Raw genomic sequence first — 18,497 nt, forward strand, 5'->3', positions numbered from 1 at the left:
AGACATCTACTGTATCTAACATCTCACAACACAGTACTTGCATCACATCTCATTCCCACCTCACCTGTCACTTTACCTTACCTGTGTCCGGTGTGCTGATCTATACACCCAAGAGTTTGATGATCTGGAGATGTGTACGTCACTGAGCCACCGGCAGGACTACGAGAGTGCCGGGGTTTGGTTCCATGGCGATGGGAGTGTGGGCGGAGCTTTTGATGAAGGCGAGGAGCCAGGGGCAGGATCCTTACAGCAATTGGTCCTGGACCTGCGTTCTCAGCTGACCCGCTGCCACAAGGTGATTCGTGGGTTGCAGCTACGTGTGCGTTCACTATCCACCACCAGTGACTACGCATCCAGTCTGGAACGCACCCCACGCAAGGTACATCATATACATACAGGGTTGGGTAGGTTACTTTCTAAATGTAATCTGTTACAGTTACTAGTTACCTCTCCAAAATTGTAATCAGTAACATAACTTTTGGATTACCCCAAACTTAGTAACGTAATCTGATTACATTTCATTACTTTTGGATTACTTTCCCCTTAAGAGGCATTAGAAGAAAACAAAAATGTATGTTACCAATTGAATGACATCAATTGCAGGATAAATCAATGTTAAAGTTCACATAGCTGGCCATATATGGATGTTAAATGTTACTTTATGGGTTGGTTATGTAGGCTTCTTCTAAACCATCACTTTCTACTACATATAATAATATGATTAAATTACTTCTTTACATTCAAAACCAAAGTCTATCAGAATTCCAGTCATTCCAATAAATGTTTTACTCCTTGATCTTTAAGAATAGGACTTGGAAATATGGAAGTATAGATTAGCCAAATTGTTTTACCTGAGCAGGACCTCAAAACTAAGGACTTATTAGCCAGCCCTACTCTGTTGTTTATGATTTTGTTGTCATGGAGGACTGATTGGGCTCATTGATTTGAGTTGAAAAATAAATGCTGAGCTCATGGAATGGCATGCTTTGAGCACTACTGAAAAGTGCTATTTAAATGTGAAAAATGAATGCCATATGCTGCATTTGCTATAGGCCTATTGTTTACCTTTTTGTTGGTGACACTTTGATATCTTGATAATATGCAGCTGTTGAAAGGGAAAATCCACAGATGAAACAATAACAAAATCGTTGCCCCACCTCTGTTTTGGTAAAAAGCTGAGGGATGGTGTCACACCCTGACCTTAGAAATCCTTTTTATTCTCTATTTTGGTTAGGTCGGGGTGTGACTAGGGTGGGTTATCTAGATGTTGTATTTCTATGTTGGCCTGACATGGTTCTCAATCAGAGGCAGCTGTCTATCGTTGTCTCTGATTGGGGATCATATTTAGGCAGCCTTTTCCCACCTATTTGTGGGATCTTATTTTGAGTTAGTGCATGTTGCACCTCTGTCGTCACGGTTTGTTGTTTGTTTATAGTTTATTGTTTGTTTGTTTGTCTGGCTGGCTAAGTTTCACATAATAATAAAGATGTGGAACGATACTCATGCTGCGCCTTGGTCTCCTTCTTACGACGATCGTAACAGATGGGCCTGGAGAAATGTAACCACTCTCAGATGAATAGACAGAGCTATGCAAGGACTGACCATCCATTATATAAAAATGATTGTTTTAGCCATGCTATGAGGCTATACAGTGTTTGTTTACATTTACATTGTTTACAAACATTGGAATAAAACATGGTTATATTTTGGGTTATCATGGAGTGGGACAGTTGAGCTAAGCTCATGAGGGATTTATAAGTTATATTCTTCAAGAATCAATGGTTATATATATTGTGGCAAACCTCTTCAAAGCTAGGAGCGTTTGTCACAAATTAAGTGAGAAACTGTCACCAAAGTCAGCCCAGAATTAAAGTTCTTTCGAACACGACAGTACCTGTATGTTTGTTTCTCTGTCCTGGTCCACCCAGGTCGCAGGTAAGGTCAAGGATAGCAGGGTTCGGTACACAAATCTGGTTCTCGGTAGGTCCAGGTCTAAACGCCAACAGGTAAGTCCAAAACAGTCCAGCTCGTACACGGTAAATCCAGCCAATGTAGAATGTCTCTCTCTCTATGGTTCATAGATCCTTCCCGCTCTCTCTCTCTCTTCCTGGTTTTTCTTGACCTTTTATCTGTGGGTCGGCTCCACCTTCTGAGGGTTCCCCTTGCTTCTGGGAATTGTAGTTTTGGCAGTCGGCCATTTTGTGATCTGTAGTTCTGATCGGGGTGGCCATTTTAGTGATCGGGCAGAGCCCGTTTATTAGTTCTGCCCTCACATATCTGCCATTTATCACTCGACCCCCTTCTTTGCCACACATCTCCCCCCCTAGATCCGACCCCCTAGGTCGGGCTACCGCAGCAAAATATGCGTGCATGCGGGATAACCCATCCACATTTCCCATTTCCTTTCCTGCTCTGTGTTTCAAGTCAAAGTGAAACGGTTGGAGACTCAAAAACCACCGCATCACCCGAGCGTTCTTCTCTTTAGCCCTATGCATCCAGGTGAGTGGTGCATGGTCACTGATGAGGGTGAAGTGGCGCCCCAGCAGGTAGTATTTCAGGCTTTCCAGAGCCCACTTTACTGCCAGCGCCTCTTTCTCAACAACTGAGTAGTTGGTTTCCTGTGGTTCCAGCTTCCTGCTTAAAAACAGGATGGGGTGTTCCACCCCTTCTACCTCTTGGGACAGCACTGCTCCCAAGCCGACCTCTGAAGCATCCGTCTGAACCACAAACTCTCTCTCAAAGTCTGGTACCACCAGCACTGGATTACAGCAGAGGGCCTCCTGTAATGTCCTAAATGCTTTGGTGGCCCTTTCATCCCACTTGACCATGTTTGGCCCTCTGGCTCTAGTCATGTCGGTGAGTGGGGCGGCCACTGTGGCATAACTTGGGATGAACTTCCGGTAGTACCCGGTCAGCCCTAGGAAGGCTCGAACCTGCTTCTTATTTACTGGTTTCGGCCATTCTCTAATTGCCTCCACCTTCTTACGTTGGGGTTTGATTAATCCTCTTCCCACGGTGTATCCCAGATACTCCGTTTCCTCTAACCCCACATAACACTTGGCAGGGTTCGCCGTGAGCCCTGCCTTTCTAAGGGCGTCTAACACCGCCTGTACCCGGGGTAAGTGGGATTCCCAATCTGGGCTGTAGATCCCCACGTCATCTAAATAAGCTGCGGCGTATGCTTGGTGCGGTTTTAGGACCTTGTCCATGAGCCGTTGAAAGGTGGCTGGGGCCCCGTGTAGGCCGAATGGCATGACGGTGTATTGAAACAAACCGTCAGGGGTTGCAAATGCTGTCTTTTCTTTGGCCCTGGGGGTCAGAGGAATTTGCCAGTACCCTTTTGTCAGGTCCAGGGTCGTAATGTACCGAGCTTTACCAATTTTCTCCAGTAGTTCGTCTACTCTGGGCATGGGGTAGGCATCAAACTTGGAGATTTCATTTACCTTCCGAAAGTCGTTACAGAACCGCAAAGACCCATCGGGCTTGGAGACCATCACAATTGGGCTAGACCACTCACTATGTGACTCTTCGATCACTCCAGCTGTCAACATTTTCTCCGTCTCTGCTCTAATCGCTGCCTGTCGAGCCTCGGGTACCCGATATGGCCTCATGCTCACTTTTCTCCCTGGTAGGGAAACGATATCATGAGCTGTAACCTCAGTTCGGCCGGGTACTTCTGAAAACACTTCTCTGTTTTTCTGGATCAGGGTCTTTACTTCCTGTACTTGTGCTGGGGACAAAGTAGGTGAAATATTTACTTCAGCTGTCTCCTGAGTGTGTGTGGGGTACGTGACCATTAGTGTTTCTCTCTCTCTCCATGCTTTTAACAGGTTTATGTGATAGATCTGTTCCTGGGGCCGTCGACCTGGCTGTCGGATCCGATAATTAACTTCTCCTATTCTCTCCAGTACTTCATATGGTCCTTTCCATGTGGCTAGTAGTTTGCACTCTACCGTGGGGATCAGCACTAACACCTTATCTCCCGGTTGAAATTCCCTCAGGGTAGCCTGCCGGTTATAAGTGTGCCGCTGGTGCTCTTGTGCTTGTCTCATGTGCTCTCTGATGATGGGCATGACTGTGGCTATCCTGTTTTGCATTGCCGTGACGTGCTCTATGACACTAGTATACGGGGTGGATTGGTGTTCCCAGGTTTCCCGGGCAATGTCTAAGATTCCCCGGGGGTGCCTCCCATATACCAGCTCGAAGGGAGAAAACCCCAGCGAGGCTTGAGGAACCTCTCTAATGGCAAACATCAGATATGGCAACATGCAATCCCAGTTTTTCCCATCCTTGTCGATTACCTTCCTGAGCATTGACTTCAGGGTCCGGTTAAATCTCTCAACCAGCCCGTCCGTCTGTGGATGGTAAACTGATGTCCTCAACTGTTTCACCTGCCACAATTTACAAAGGTCTGCCATAAGGCGGGACATAAAGGGGGTCCCCTGGTCAGTAAGGATCTCCTTTGGGACCCCAACCCTGGTGAACAATAGCACTAGTTCCTTGGCGATATTTTTGGAAGCCATTGTCCGAAGGGGAATGGCTTCTGGGTAGCGAGTGGCATAATCTAGAATAACCAGAATGTATTGGTGCCCTCTGGCAGATTTGGGTAGTGGGCCCACTATGTCCATCGCTATCCTCTCAAATGGCGTTTCGATTATGGGGAGTGGCACTAACGGGCTTCTAAACGCTGGTCGGGGAGCTGTTACCTGGCACTCCGGGCACTCTCCACAATGCCGAGCCACTTCAGCCTGAATTCCTGGCCAGTAAAACCTCCTTACAATCCGGTCTCGGGTTTTATCGATACCAAGGTGTCCACCCAGAATGTGCCCATGAGCTAGATCCAGTACTGTCTTTCTGTACCGGGTGGGGACCAACAACTGTTCCACCACATCAACCCCTATTTTTGAGACTCTGTACACCAAACCATTTTTCATGATGAAGTGGGGAAAACTATTAGGCATCATCCTATCATTTATGGGAGTACCATCTATGACCTGCACGTCTGCTCTGGCTTGCTGCAGGGTTGGATCCTGGTGTTGGGCCGTCCCGAAATTAGTCATGGACCCTGCCAGGTCTGCTGGTTCTAGATAGTCGTCTTCTGGATTCAGATCGACCCCAGCCCCACTAGTACTGGGCTGTTCATTATCAACGAGGTTTGCCACTTCATCCTCATCCTCCCCTACTAGTACCTGTGGGCTTGGCCCCTGGGAGACCTCTTTTCTTGGCCTTGGTTGAAGGCCCCATGCTTCTTCCTGCTTGGTCAGGGTTGTTGGTTTCTCAAATATGCCGTTCTTTTGACCTAACTTCGCAAAGTTAGGAAAGTCTCTACCCAATATTACATCATATGGCATCTTTGGGACCACGCCGACCTCATAATCCAGCAGACCGTCCTCTGTTTGTATGCTCACTAATGCTGTGGGGTACAGACGGGTATCCCAATGAATGCACGTAACACTGATATCCTGACTTGTATCCAGTTTATGCGTCGGCACTAGGTTTGCAACGACCAGGGTTAGCATACTGCCGGAATCCAGTAGTGCTTCAACCTCCTTCCCTTCAACCTTCACCCTGCACATATGTTTGTTTCTTGATCTTTCAAGTACAGTGGTTACCACGGGACATGCATACCATATCTCATCTTCTTTTTCACCGAGGTTACATTGCATTGGCTCTTCTTTAATAGGGCAGTAGGCTGCAATATGTCCCGGTTGATTACAATTGTAACAGATAATAGGGTTCCGGGGGGGAGACCTCCTCGACCCCCAGTCCCGGTTTCCGGTTTTTCCCTTAGTGTCTCGGCCCGATTCTGATTCTTTCCTCATGGCCCCACGCTGCTCTCCTCCCCATCCCCCTGTTGGCACAGTCTTAACCTGTCCGCTGGTTCGCCCAGGCCTGGGGAATGGGAATCTTTCCTCCTGCGCCTGCTCAGCTGTTCCTGCCGTACAATACCGTTCAACCAGGCCCACGAGATGGTCGGCGGAAAGTACCTCGTTCTGGCCAACCCATCGTCGCACTTCTTGGGGTAGACCTCGCTGAAACTGGTTGAGTACGATGGTCTCGACGACCTCGGTGGACGAACGGGTCTCCGGTCGCAACCATTTCCGTGCCAGGTGAATCAAGTCGAACATCTGTGTTCGGGGGGGTTGTCCCGGTCTGTAGGACCACTGGTGGAAGCGGTGTGCCCTCACGGTATCGGTCACTCCCAGTCTAGTCAGAATCTCTCCCTTGAGTTTATCGTAATCCTGTGCATCCTTCAACTCCAGGTCAAAATATGCTTTTTGAGCATCCCCTGCCAGGTATGGTGCCAGAAGCCCTGCCCATTCTTCTTTCGGCCACTTCTCCCTCTCTGCCGTCCTTTCGAAGGTGGTAAGATATGCTTCCACATCATCCTGCGCTGTCATTTTTTGAAGAAAATGATTGGCCCACCTTTGGGTATTTGCAGCTGGTAACTGAGTCCCAATTTGGTCCGCTAGCCCCTTTAGGCCTTCTCTTAACTCCCGGGTGTTTCTCTCTTGCTCTTCTCTGAGCAGCTGGTTGGTGTGGTGCTGGACCTGTAACGTGTCCTGATACATTCGCATTGCATCCTGATGAGCTATTTGTTGAGCTCTAGTTGCCTCTTGTTGGGCGGCCACCGCTTGTAACAGGGCCTGTATGGCTCCCTCCATACTCATTTTCCTGAAAAAACTGTCCTAACCAAACAAAGCCACAAAAAAAAAAAAAAAAAAAAAAAAAAACCTGACTCCCCTTTGGAGTGCTAACTAAACTTTTTTTTTTTCTTTTTTTTTTCTTTTTTTTTCTACCTAACCAGCGGTATGGTTAATCCAGTGCCCACATTCTCCACCACGTGTGGCAAACCTCTTCAAAGCTAGGAGCGTTTGTCACAAATTAAGTGAGAAACTGTCAGCCCAGAACCAAAGTCAGCCCAGAATTAAAGTTCTTTCGAACACGACAGTACCTGTATGTTTGTTTCTCTGTCCTGGTCCACCCAGGTCGCAGGTAAGGTCAAGGATAGCAGGGTTCGGTACACAAATCTGGTTCTCGGTAGGTCCAGGTCTAAACGCCAACAGGTAAGTCCAAAACAGTCCAGCTCGTACACGGTAAATCCAGCCAATGTAGAATGTCTCTCTCTCTATGGTTCATAGATCCTTCCCGCTCTCTCTCTCTCTTCCTGGTTTTTCTTGACCTTTTATCTGTGGGTCGGCTCCACCTTCTGAGGGTTCCCCTTGCTTCTGGGAATTGTAGTTTTGGCAGTCGGCCATTTTGTGATCTGTAGTTCTGATCGGGGTGGCCATTTTAGTGATCGGGCAGAGCCCGTTTATTAGTTCTGCCCTCACATATCTGCCATTTATCACTCGACCCCCTTCTTTGCCACAATATATAATTTATTATTTAAAAAAATGTATGTAGCAACTACAGATTGCCCCTTTAAGTCTATCCAAAGTGTGTGAGTTTGAGCATGTGTCCGTTAGGCCTATGGATTTTCTTTTTTTACCAGCATGAATTAGATTGAGCAATAAAAGCCCCACTTTCAAATTGTATTCATTATGTTATTAATAATTGATAGGCAGCTTAAACTTTTTGATTTCTACCATTATTGGGTTCAAATACACATTGAGATTTGTGAACAGCCATCCACAACAACCACAATCCGTAAGGTGCAAACAGCTAAATGAGAGAACAGCAGTGTGATTCACATCGATGCGCTATGTAGATATCAATAATAAGAGATATCCGTATCGCTGTAGACTACACCACTGCTGTCATCCTTACCTCCAAGCGTTTATTGGATAAATTGGATAATCTTGGATAATCTTTAGATGCCGACAGCAGTCGCACCATTGGAAGACATAGCTTGGACTGTAGCCTACAAAAGCCTATTCCTGCGCTTTTCCCGCAATCGATCAAACACATCTGGTGTGTCATCATAGTGACCTCTGACTTGTGGTCAGACTCGCTCAGGTGGAACAAATTTACACTTGCGCCTTTTTTCAATGCTGATTTGAATGTCATTGAGAAAAGTGTCAAAGATTTTTTTTCGCAAACATCCTTTATGAATTTGGAAGTAATCCTCGAAGTAATCATCTAGTTTTTCAAAGTATCTGTAATCTTATTACAATATTTTTGCCTGTAATGTAACGGATTACAGTACCCTTTTTTGTAATCCCTTACATGTAATCCGTCCCTTACATGTAACGGATTACATGTAATTCGTTACTCCCCAAGGTCTGATTGATTGATAATTGATTGATCAATTGATTGATCAATACATTGACTGATGACTTTAGTGCGCTTGTTGGATTATGTGCTGCTATTACATTTTCCCTGACTATTTACTGTCTTTTTCCTCCTCTCTCCTGTCCATCAGGTGAACTGGGCGTTCGAGGCCTCCCCGGCCCTCAGCGGTGTAGAAGACGATGAGGGCTGGATGTCCGACAGCCTGGGGCCTCGCATGGAACCCAAGCCCAGCCGAGAGCTGCGAGAGCTGGTGTCCCGAGTGGCCTCACTGGAGGCCCAACTCAAGAGCTCCAGGCTGGAGGGGAAAGGAGGGGTGGTGGAGGAGGGGAAGTGTGCTACCTGGCCCGGGTGAGTGAAGAAGGGAAAGGAAGGAAGGAAATAATTATGATAATGAATATGGTGATGACTGAAAACAATGATAATGACTATGATTATGATTGATAACAATGATAATGACTACCATGGTGACTGATCAGGGGTAATGACTATGATGATGTCCGATAACAACGATAATGCTGATGATGAAGATGTTTTTTAAATGTATTTTTATGTCCTGACCCCTCCCCTTCCTCCATCTATGGACAGGAAGTACAACACCCTGATCCAGGCTCAGGCCAGGGAGCTGTCCCACCTGCGTCAGAGGATGAGGGAGGGCCGTGGTGTCTGTCACATACTCACACAACACCTGGGAGACACCACCAAGGTCTGACACTCTGACAATCTCTCCAAAGATTAGGACATTATCCACCACTTTTTGACAGTGATTGAATCAAATGTAAATGTATTTTATCGATTTAAAATGTTTTATTGAACTATTAGCTGAATGTAATTGACTGGCCAGGGCTTTGAGGAGCTGCTGCGTGCCAACGACATTGACTACTACATGGGACAGAGCTTCAGAGAGCAGCTGGCACAGAGCACTGCCCTGGCACAACGAATGGGCACCAAGATCAGTGGACGTGAGTGTGGAGAACACACACACAAACCTATGCACAGACAGACACACACATATGCACGCCCACACACACAAAGACAGACAGACAGACAGACTCTCTCACACACACACATTCCCTGATCTTCTGTCCTCCCTTTCCTCTCCACTACCCGTCCTTCTCTCTCCTCAGGTGACCGTGCTGAGCTCCATGATGATAAGATGGGCCATGAGCTACTTGCTTTACGGTGGGTTTTATGTCCAAAGATGTGTAACCATCTGAAAAAAGTGTTTCCCTTGTGTGTGTGTGTGTGTGTGTGTGTGTGTGTGTGTGTGTGTGTGTGTGTGTGTGTGTGTGTGTGTGTGTGTGTGTGTGTGTGTGTGTGTGTGTGTTTGGTTTTAGTATCCTTGTGGGGATCAGAAGTCCAGGGGACCAGAAGTCCAGGGGACCAGGATAGTATAACAAGGAAAAGTGGGGCCATTTTCCCCACAAGGAAAAAAGGGCTATTTTAAGGCTGAGGGGTTAGGTTTAGGGTTATGGTTAGAATTAGGGTTAGGAGTTATGGTTACGTCTAAGGTTTGGGGTTAAGGTTAAGGTAAAGGTTAAGGTTAGGGATGAAACACACCAGGAATCTCACTGCCAATAGACTGCTGATAGGTACTTATCACAGTGGGAGGCCTGTGAACAAAAGTGTGCTAGGACAAAAGTGGTGCCTGCTGCGTGCTGACCCAGTAGCGACGAATCTACCGATTCTACTTGTAGAACCGCAATGCTCGTCAGTGCACACTTCATAGGCAATGTAGGCTATGGGATGGTAGCTAGCTAAGTGCACAGATGTAGACTATGGGATGGTAGCTAGCTAAGTGCACAGATGTAGGCTATGGGATGGTAGCTAACTAAGTGCACAGATGTAGGCTATGGGATGGTAGCTAGCTAAGTGCACAGATGCAGGCTATGGGATGGTAGCTAGCTAAGTGCACAGATGTAGGCTATGGGATGGTAGCTAGCTAAGTGCACAGATGTAGGCTATGGGATGGTAGCTAGCTAAGTGCACAGATGTAGGCTATGGGATGGTAGCTAGCTAAGTGCACAGATGCAGGCTATGGGATGGTAGCTAGCTAAGTGCACAGATGTAGGCTATGGGATGGTAGCTAGCTAAGTGCACAGATGTAGGCTATGGGATGGTAGCTAGCTAAGTGCACAGATGCAGGCTATGGGATGGTAGCTAACTAAGTGCACAGATGCAATGCACACAACAATAAATACTTCCTCCAAGCTAGCTAACCACTGTCGCTAGTATTGACATTATAATGAAATCACAATGGATTAGCTAGTTGAAACAGCTGTGTGTGTGTGTGTGTGTGTGTGTGTGTGTGTGTGTGTGTGTGTGTGTGTGTGTGTGTGTGTGTGTGTGTGTGTGTGTGTTAGGTGACCTACAGTGCACTCTCTCCTGTTGTGCCTCTGCCAGGGATAGAGTCAACAGTCAGAACCTCTGCCAGGGATAGAGGTCAACAGTCAGAGCCTCTGGCAGGGATAGAGGTCAACAGTCAGAGCCTCTGGCAGGGATAGAGGTCAACAGTCAGAGCCTCTGGCAGGGATAGAGGTCAACAGTCAGAGCCTCTGGCAGGGATAGAGGTCAACAGTCAGAGCCTCTGGCAGGGATAGAGGTCAACAGTCAGAGCCTCTGGCAGGGATAGAGGTCAACAGTCACAGCCTCTGCCAGGGATAGAGGTCAACAGTCACAGCCTCTGCCAGGGATAGAGGTCAACAGTCACAGCCTCTGCCAGGGATAGAGTTCAACAGTCACAGCCTCTGCCAGGGATAGAGGTCAACAGTCAGAACCTCTGCCAGGGATAGAGGTCAAAATCAAATCAAATCAAATTGTATTTGTCACATACACATGGTTAGCAGATGTTAATGCGAGTGTAGCGAAATGCTTGTGCTTCTGGTTCCGACAGTGCAGTAATATCTAACAAGTAATCTAACAATTCCCCAACAACTACCTAATACACACAAATCTAAAAGGGGTGAATGAGAATATGTAGATATAAATATATGGATGAACGATGGCCGAGCGGCATAGGCAAGGTGCAATAGATGGTATAAAATACATTATATACATATTATATGAGTAATGTAATATATGTAAACATTATTAAAGTGACATTATTTAAAGTGGCATTGTTTAAAGTGACTAGTGATCCATTTATTAAAGTGGCCAGTGATTGGGTCTCCATGTAGGCAGCAGCCTCTCTGAGTTAGTGATGGCTGTTTAGCAGTCTGATGGCCTTGAGATAGATAGAAGCTGTTTTTCGGTCTCTCGGTCCCAGCTATGATGCACCTGTACTGACCTCGCCTTCTGGATGATAGCAGGGTGAACAGGCAGTGGCTCAGGTCGTTGTTGTCTTTGATGATCTTTTTGCCTTCCTGTGACATCGGGTGCTGTAGGTGTCATGGAGGGCAGGTAGTTTGCCCCCGGTGATGTGTTGTGCAGACCGCACCACCCTCTGGAGAGCTTTGCGGTTGTGGGCGGAGCAGTTGCCGTACCAGGCTGTGATACAGCCCGACAGGAAGCTCTCGATTGTGGATCTGTAAAAGTTAATCAGGGTTTTGGCGGACAAGCCAAATTTCTTCAGCCTCCTGAGGTTGAAGAGGCGCTGTTGCGCCTTCTTCAACACACTGTCTGTGTGGGTGGACCATTTAAGTTTGTCGTTAATGTGTACGCCGAGGAACTTAAAACTTTCCACTTTCTCCACTGCTGTCCCTTCGATGTGGATAGGAGCGTGCTCCCTCTGCTGTTTCCTGAAGTCCACGATCATCTCCTTTGTTTTGTTGACTTTGAGTGACAGGTTGTTTTCCTGACACCACACTCCGAGTGCCCTCACCTCCTCCCTGTAGGCTGTCTCGTCAGAGCCTCTGCCAGACACATGCTCAGTCATTACAAGTCACATGCTCACTTGAATAATCTACTATTTTTTGTTTGTCTTCAGAGGACTAAAGTAACTTTGTTTTACATTTTAGTTTTTACATCTAATTTGTTACATATGCATTTTTCAGACATTTATCACGTGAATAATCTTATTACGTTATAGGAACATGGGGGTTTCCTCTGTTTTCCCATGGTTCACTTCAATGGGTTGTGGGTTTTAAATAAATGAATTTAGTGCTATAGATACAGATTTTGAATCCACCTACAACGTGCATAGAGATTCTGTTTGATCCCAGAAGTCACATTGTTGATCCCAGATATCAGAAGACTCCCAGTAGACTTTACCCAGAAGGATTCACCCACCGGCTGTGTGTCTAAAAGCTCACCCAAGGTTAGCTGATGAAGCTGTCAAGGAGCACAAAGAAGATTGACTGCTAATCTAATCCCCAGGCTGTAGAGTGGACCAGGGTGAACCACAGGTGTCACGCAGGCCCTCCTTAAGAGGCTCAGTGAGACTGCGTTAGACACACACACACCCTACCTCGGTTCTCCCTCCCCTCCATTCTGGATGTGGCTCGGTAAGCCATTCTCTCACAGAGAGAGTAAAGAGAAGACAAGAAAGGAAAATAATCGAAAAAGGAAAACACCCTTGGATCTTATGCAATATTTTACCTGACTTGGGAAAGGCTAATTTCTATGAATACTTCTAGGACTAATCAGAATATTTCTAGGACTAATCAGAATATTTCTAGGACTGTTTATATATATTTTTTACAACTAATTGGGCTATTTCTAGGACTATTTCTAGGACTGTTTATATAATTTTTTTTACAACTAATTGAGCTATTTCTAGGACTATTTCTAGGACTAATATGACAATTTCAGGACTATTTATATGACTTTCTAGGACTAATCAGACTACTTTTAAGACTAATTAGACTATTTGACTGTCAGATCTATGGCTCCACTATGGAAGTCCATGCTCTCTAAGAGCAGTCCCCTGTACAGGGACTCTCTGTGGTCTTTCTCTGTGTGTGGGGATCGCGCTGGGAGAGAGCCAGCCCTCCTATGGAAACAGATGGAGAGAGAGCGGGAGTTCCTACAAGGGAAACTGGCAATGTAAGGGGGATGCAATAGGCAAGATCATGGTCATACAACTTGATTGTGGTATTTGAGCTCTGTGGTGGATCTTAGATCATGGTCATACAACTTGATTGTGGTATTTGAGCTCTGTGGTGGATCTTAGATCATGGTCATACAACTTGATTGTGGTATTTGAGCTCTGTGGTGGATCTTAGTGACTTTAACTTGTTTGCAGCATTTCTGGTGGCCTATGTCTGTGTGTGTGATTGTGTCTGTCTGTAAGTGTACACTACCGTTCAAAAGTTTGGGGTCACTTAGAAATGTCCTTGTTTTTGAAAGAAAAGCAATTTTTTTTGTCCATTAAAATAACATAAAATTGATCAGAAATACAGTATAGACATTGTTAATGTTGTAAATGACTATTGTAGCTGGAAATGGCTGCTTTTTTATGGAATATCTACATATGCGCACAGAGGCCCATTTATATATATATTTATTTTATCTTTATTTAACTAGGCAAGTCAGTTAAGAACAAATTCTTATTTTCAATGACGGCCTCAAACGACAGATTTTGACCTTGTCAGCTCGTGGATTCAATCTTGCAACCTCCCGGTTACTAGCCCAACGCTCTAAACACTAGGCTATCTGCTGCCCATTATCAGCAACCATCACTCCTGTGTTCCAATGGCACGTTGTGTTAGCTAATCCAAGTTAATCCTGATTAAAGAAGCAATACAACTGGCCTTCTTTGGACTAGTTGAGTATCTGGAGCATCAGCATTTGTGGGTTCGATTACAGGCTCAAAATGGCTAGAAACAAAGACTTTCTTCTGAAACTATTCTTGTTCTGAGAAATGAAGGCTATTTCATGCAAGAAATTGCCAAGAAGATTTTGTACAGTCCCTGTGCACTACTCCCTTCACAGAACAGCGCAAACTGGCCCTAACCAAAATAGAAAGAGGAGTGGGAGGCCCCGGTGCACAACTGAGCAAGAGCGCAAGTACATTAGAGTGTCTAGTTTGAGAAACAGATGCCTCACAAGTCTTCAACTGGCAGCTTCATTAAATAGTACCCGCAAAACACCAGTCTCAACATCAACAGGGAAGAGGCAACTCCGGGATGCTGGCCTTCTAGGCAGAGTTGCAAAGAAAAAGCCATATATCAGACTGGCCAATAAAAAGAAAAGATTAAGATGGGCAAAAGAACACAGACACTGGGCCCTCCCACTCCTCTTTCTATTCTGGTTAGAGCCAGTTTGCGCTGTTCTGTGAAGGGAGTAGTACACAGCGTTGTACGAGATCTTCAGTTTCTTGGCAAATTCTCGCATGGAATAGCCTTCATTTCTGAGAACAAGAATAGACTGATGCTTCTTTAATAAGGACAACAGTTTTCAGCTGTGCTAACATAATTGCAAAAGGGTTTTCTAATGATCAATTAGCCTTTTAAAATGATAAACTTGGATTAGTTAACACAACGTGCCATTGGAACACAGGAGTGATGGTTGTAGATATTCCATAAAACATCAGCCGTTTCCAACTACAATAGTCATTTACAACATTAACAATATCTACACTGTATTTCTGATCAATTTGATGTGATTTTAATGGACAAAAAATGTGCTTTCAAAAACAAGGACATTTCTAAGTGAAGCCAAACTTTTGAACGGTAGTGTACGTCTTGTAGAAAATGAGTAAAGATCTGTAGCAGAGGATGAGATAAACAATCTCTCTTTCTCTCTCTAGGCTGAGTAAGGAGCTCCAGCAGAAGGATAAGATAATCGAGTCGCTCCACACCAAACTCCAGCAGCGTCCTGACACCCCCTCCAGCAGCCATGCCCTCTCAGAGACCACCGACCAATCAGACAGAACCTCCTTTGTGTCGGACGAGTGCCGGACCAATGAGGACCTGGAGCTGTGCTCAGATGTGGATGCTGGCAGTGAATACGCTCAAGAACTGAAGGGACAGGGGGCGGGACATGACCCAGGAAGCACAGGTATAGTAACGTAAACTCACTCACTTTTGTACATCGCCTTGGTCCGTACAATTGACCTTATTTTAGCGCCCAAAAAACGTAATACTTCCAGATCAACTGTAATGTCAATACCATTGTAAAGCACAATTTCTCCCCTTTCCAACAAAATCCATGACGAGACCTCCACGCTGCCCGTTTCTGCATGATTCAAGAAGGCAATGAGCTCCGTCGGGTCTTTTTAAAAATGGCGGGTGGGGAAGTGAAACTAATGCGTGATAGTGAGAAGGAGAGATGTCGTGTGGGAAAACTGCTTTTTTTCACTCGATCTGTCCAACTTATCACCTTATCGCCTCTAAAATGTAAATAAAACACTATAAAGAGTTTATATAATGTGTCATTACATACCTATTTGAAGGTTTGTGTTGAATTTGAATCAGGTTTTTTGGGGGGTGCTAAAGTGACCTTCAGAAGTTAACAGTGGCTTTTGAGAGTCATGATCGCTTGCAGTGATGATGCAAAAAATGACTAGGTATCCCCCTTAATAACCCGTCACTGTCCATTTCTTGTTTTTAAACGATGAGAGAAGTGCTACACCTGGTGGAGAGAGATTGTAAGACAGAAATAGTTGCTTTATGCGTGCTGTACGTTACGGCATGACACGTCACGATGTAACGGAGGGTCAGTTTTCTCAACTTTTCTCCAATACTATAGAGCCATTACCATGTCGATCAACGCTTGAATAGAAACGTAGTTCACACCCCAGATTTTGAAGTCAACACAGTCGCTAGACCCATTAGTTTTCTTTGCAGCCTCGTTTGAATGTCGCGGTTGCGCACATTTGTACGGAATGGGGGTGAGTTTACGTTAGCCGTTTAAACATGTGCTATTCATAAACACATACCTTACACCTGTCTCACCTGTCTCTCCCTCCATCCTTTTTCCAACCTCCTCTCACCCTTTTCTCCACTCTTTTTTCAGACGTCCATCCCTCCCTCCCTCCATCCTCTCTTAAGTCCTCCAGCAGCTGTCCCAACATGCTATACTCCACTCCCGTGGAGTCAGCCAGTCAGACTGGTCCTGTGTCCTGCTCCCTACCCACCTCCCAGTCCCTCCCCAGGCTTTACCCAAGACATGACCTCTGGGGTCAACGTATGACCTTTGACCCCGCGACCAGGACCTTCCCTATGGAAGCGGTGCAACAGCAGCTAGATACCCTGCACAGACAGATGACTATGAATGAGAGTGAGCAGAGTTAGGGTCAGCATGCAATGGTGTGGTGTTCTTATTTTATGAGGGACAAGCTTGATGGATTGGAGGAGTAACAGAATGGAGTAGAATCTGTGATCTGTAGCATGTATTGGTTTGACACTGACAGGGACAACATTGGCTAGATAGAGGAGTGGGTGAAGTTAGGGCTAATATAGCATGCCTGCAGTGGATCAGGATGGGACAGTATATATTATAATGACTTGGTGTGGATGTGACAATGTTGGGGTTGAGAGATCCTAGACTAGAGACAATGTTGGGGTGGAGAGATCCTAGACTAGAGACAATGTTGGGGTTGAGAGATCCTAGACTAGTATCAATGTTGGGGTTGAGAGATCCTAGACTAGAGACAATGTTGGGGTTGAGAGATCCTAGACTAGAGACAATGTTGAGGTTGAGAGATCCTAGACTAGAGACAATGTTGGGGTTGAGAGATCCTAGACTAGAGAGAATGTTGGGGTTGAGAGATCTCCTAGACTAGAGACAATGTTGGGGTTGAGAGATCCTAGACTAGAGACAATGTTGAGGTTGAGAGATCCTAGACTAGAGACAATGTTGGGGTTGAGAGATCCTAGACTAGAGACAATGTTGAGGTTGAGAGATCCTAGACTAGAGACAATGTTGGGGTTGAGAGATCCTAGACTAGTGACAATGTTGGGGTTGAGAGATCCTAGACTAGAGACAATGTTGGGGTTGAGAGATCCTAGACTAGAGACAATGTTGAGGTTGAGAGATCCTAGACTAGAGACAATGTTGGGGTTGAGAGATCCTAGACTAGTATCAATGTTGGGGTTGAGAGATCCTAGACTAGAGACAATGTTGGGGTTGAGAGATCCTAGACTAGAGACAATGTTGAGGTTGAGAGATCCTAGACTAGAGACAATGTTGGGGTTGAGAGATCCTAGACTAGAGACAATGTTGGGGTTGAGAGATCCTAGACTAGAGACAATGTTGGGGTTGAGAGATCCTAGACTAGAGACAATGTTGGGGTTGAGAGATCCTAGACTAGAGAGAATGTTGGGGTTGAGAGATCCTAGACTAGAGAGAATGTTGGGGTTGAGAGATCCTAGACTAGAGACAATGTTGGGGTTGAGAGATACTAGACTAGAGACAATGTTGGGGTTGAGAGATCTCCTAGACTAGAGACAATGTTGGGGTTGAGAGATCCTAGACTAGTGACAATGTTGGGGTTGAGAGATCCTAGACTAGAGACAATGTTGGGGTTGAGAGATCCTAGACTAGAGACAATGTTGAGGTTGAGAGATCCTAGACTAGAGACAATGTTGGGGTTGAGAGATCCTAGACTAGTATCAATGTTGGGGTTGAGAGATCCTAGACTAGAGACAATGTTGGGGTTGAGAGATCCTAGACTAGAGACAATGTTGAGGTTGAGAGATCCTAGACTAGAGACAATGTTGGGGTTGAGAGATCCTAGACTAGAGACAATGTTGGGGTTGAGAGATCCTAGACTAGAGACAATGTTGGGGTTGAGAGATCCTAGACTAGAGACAATGTTGGGGTTGAGAGATCCTAGACTAGAGACAATGTTGGGGTTGAGAGATCCTAGACTAGAGACAATGTTGGGGTTGAGAGATCCTAGACTAGAGACAATGTTGGGGTTGAGAGATCCTAGACTAGAGACAATGTTGGGGTTGAGAGATCCTAGACTAGAGAGAATGTTGGGGTTGAGAGATCCTAGACTAGAGAGAATGTTGGGGTTGAGAGATCCTAGACTAGAGACAATGTTGGGGTTGAGAGATCCTAGACTAGAGACAATGTTGGGGTTGAGAGATCTCCTAGACTAGAGACAATGTTGGGGTTGAGAGATCCTAGACTAGTGACAATGTTGGGGTTGAGAGATCCTAGACTAGAGACAATGTTGGGGTTGAGAGATCCTAGACTAGTATCAATGTTGGGGTTGAGAGATCCTAGACTAGAGACAATGTTGGGGTTGAGAGATCCTAGACTAGAGACTCTAACCAGGAATGATTACTCAACTTGTGTTTGATGATACAGCACCTGCTTTTGGTCCAGATAGTTTATGATACAGCACCTGCTTTTGGTCCAGATAGTTTGATGAT

The 18,497-nt window shown here is 45.6% G+C and overlaps 1 protein-coding gene across 8 annotated transcripts in view; it reads left to right on the forward strand.

The window, feature by feature from the left end:
• The window catches only part of LOC115157436 (myomegalin), a 117,044-nt gene that overhangs the window by 84,188 nt on the left and 14,359 nt on the right, over positions 1–18,497 (forward strand). For 6 of the 8 annotated variants that reach the window (XM_029705684.1, XM_029705685.1, XM_029705677.1 and 3 more), the window contains 7 exons: positions 99–379; positions 8,366–8,583; positions 8,821–8,938; positions 9,077–9,194; positions 9,360–9,414; positions 14,921–15,171; positions 16,129–16,392. In XM_029705684.1, coding sequence (XP_029561544.1) covers positions 99–379; positions 8,366–8,583; positions 8,821–8,938; positions 9,077–9,194; positions 9,360–9,414; positions 14,921–15,171; positions 16,129–16,392 — 1,305 coding nt within the window. The remainder of the gene's footprint in view (positions 1–98; positions 380–8,365; positions 8,584–8,820; positions 8,939–9,076; positions 9,195–9,359; positions 9,415–14,920; positions 15,172–16,128; positions 16,393–18,497) is intronic. The other 2 variants (XM_029705679.1, XM_029705683.1) reach the window with 2 other exon arrangements.

Source organism: Salmo trutta, chromosome 21 (genome assembly GCF_901001165.1).
Source record: "Salmo trutta chromosome 21, fSalTru1.1, whole genome shotgun sequence".
NCBI classification, from domain to species: domain Eukaryota; kingdom Metazoa; phylum Chordata; class Actinopteri; order Salmoniformes; family Salmonidae; genus Salmo; species Salmo trutta.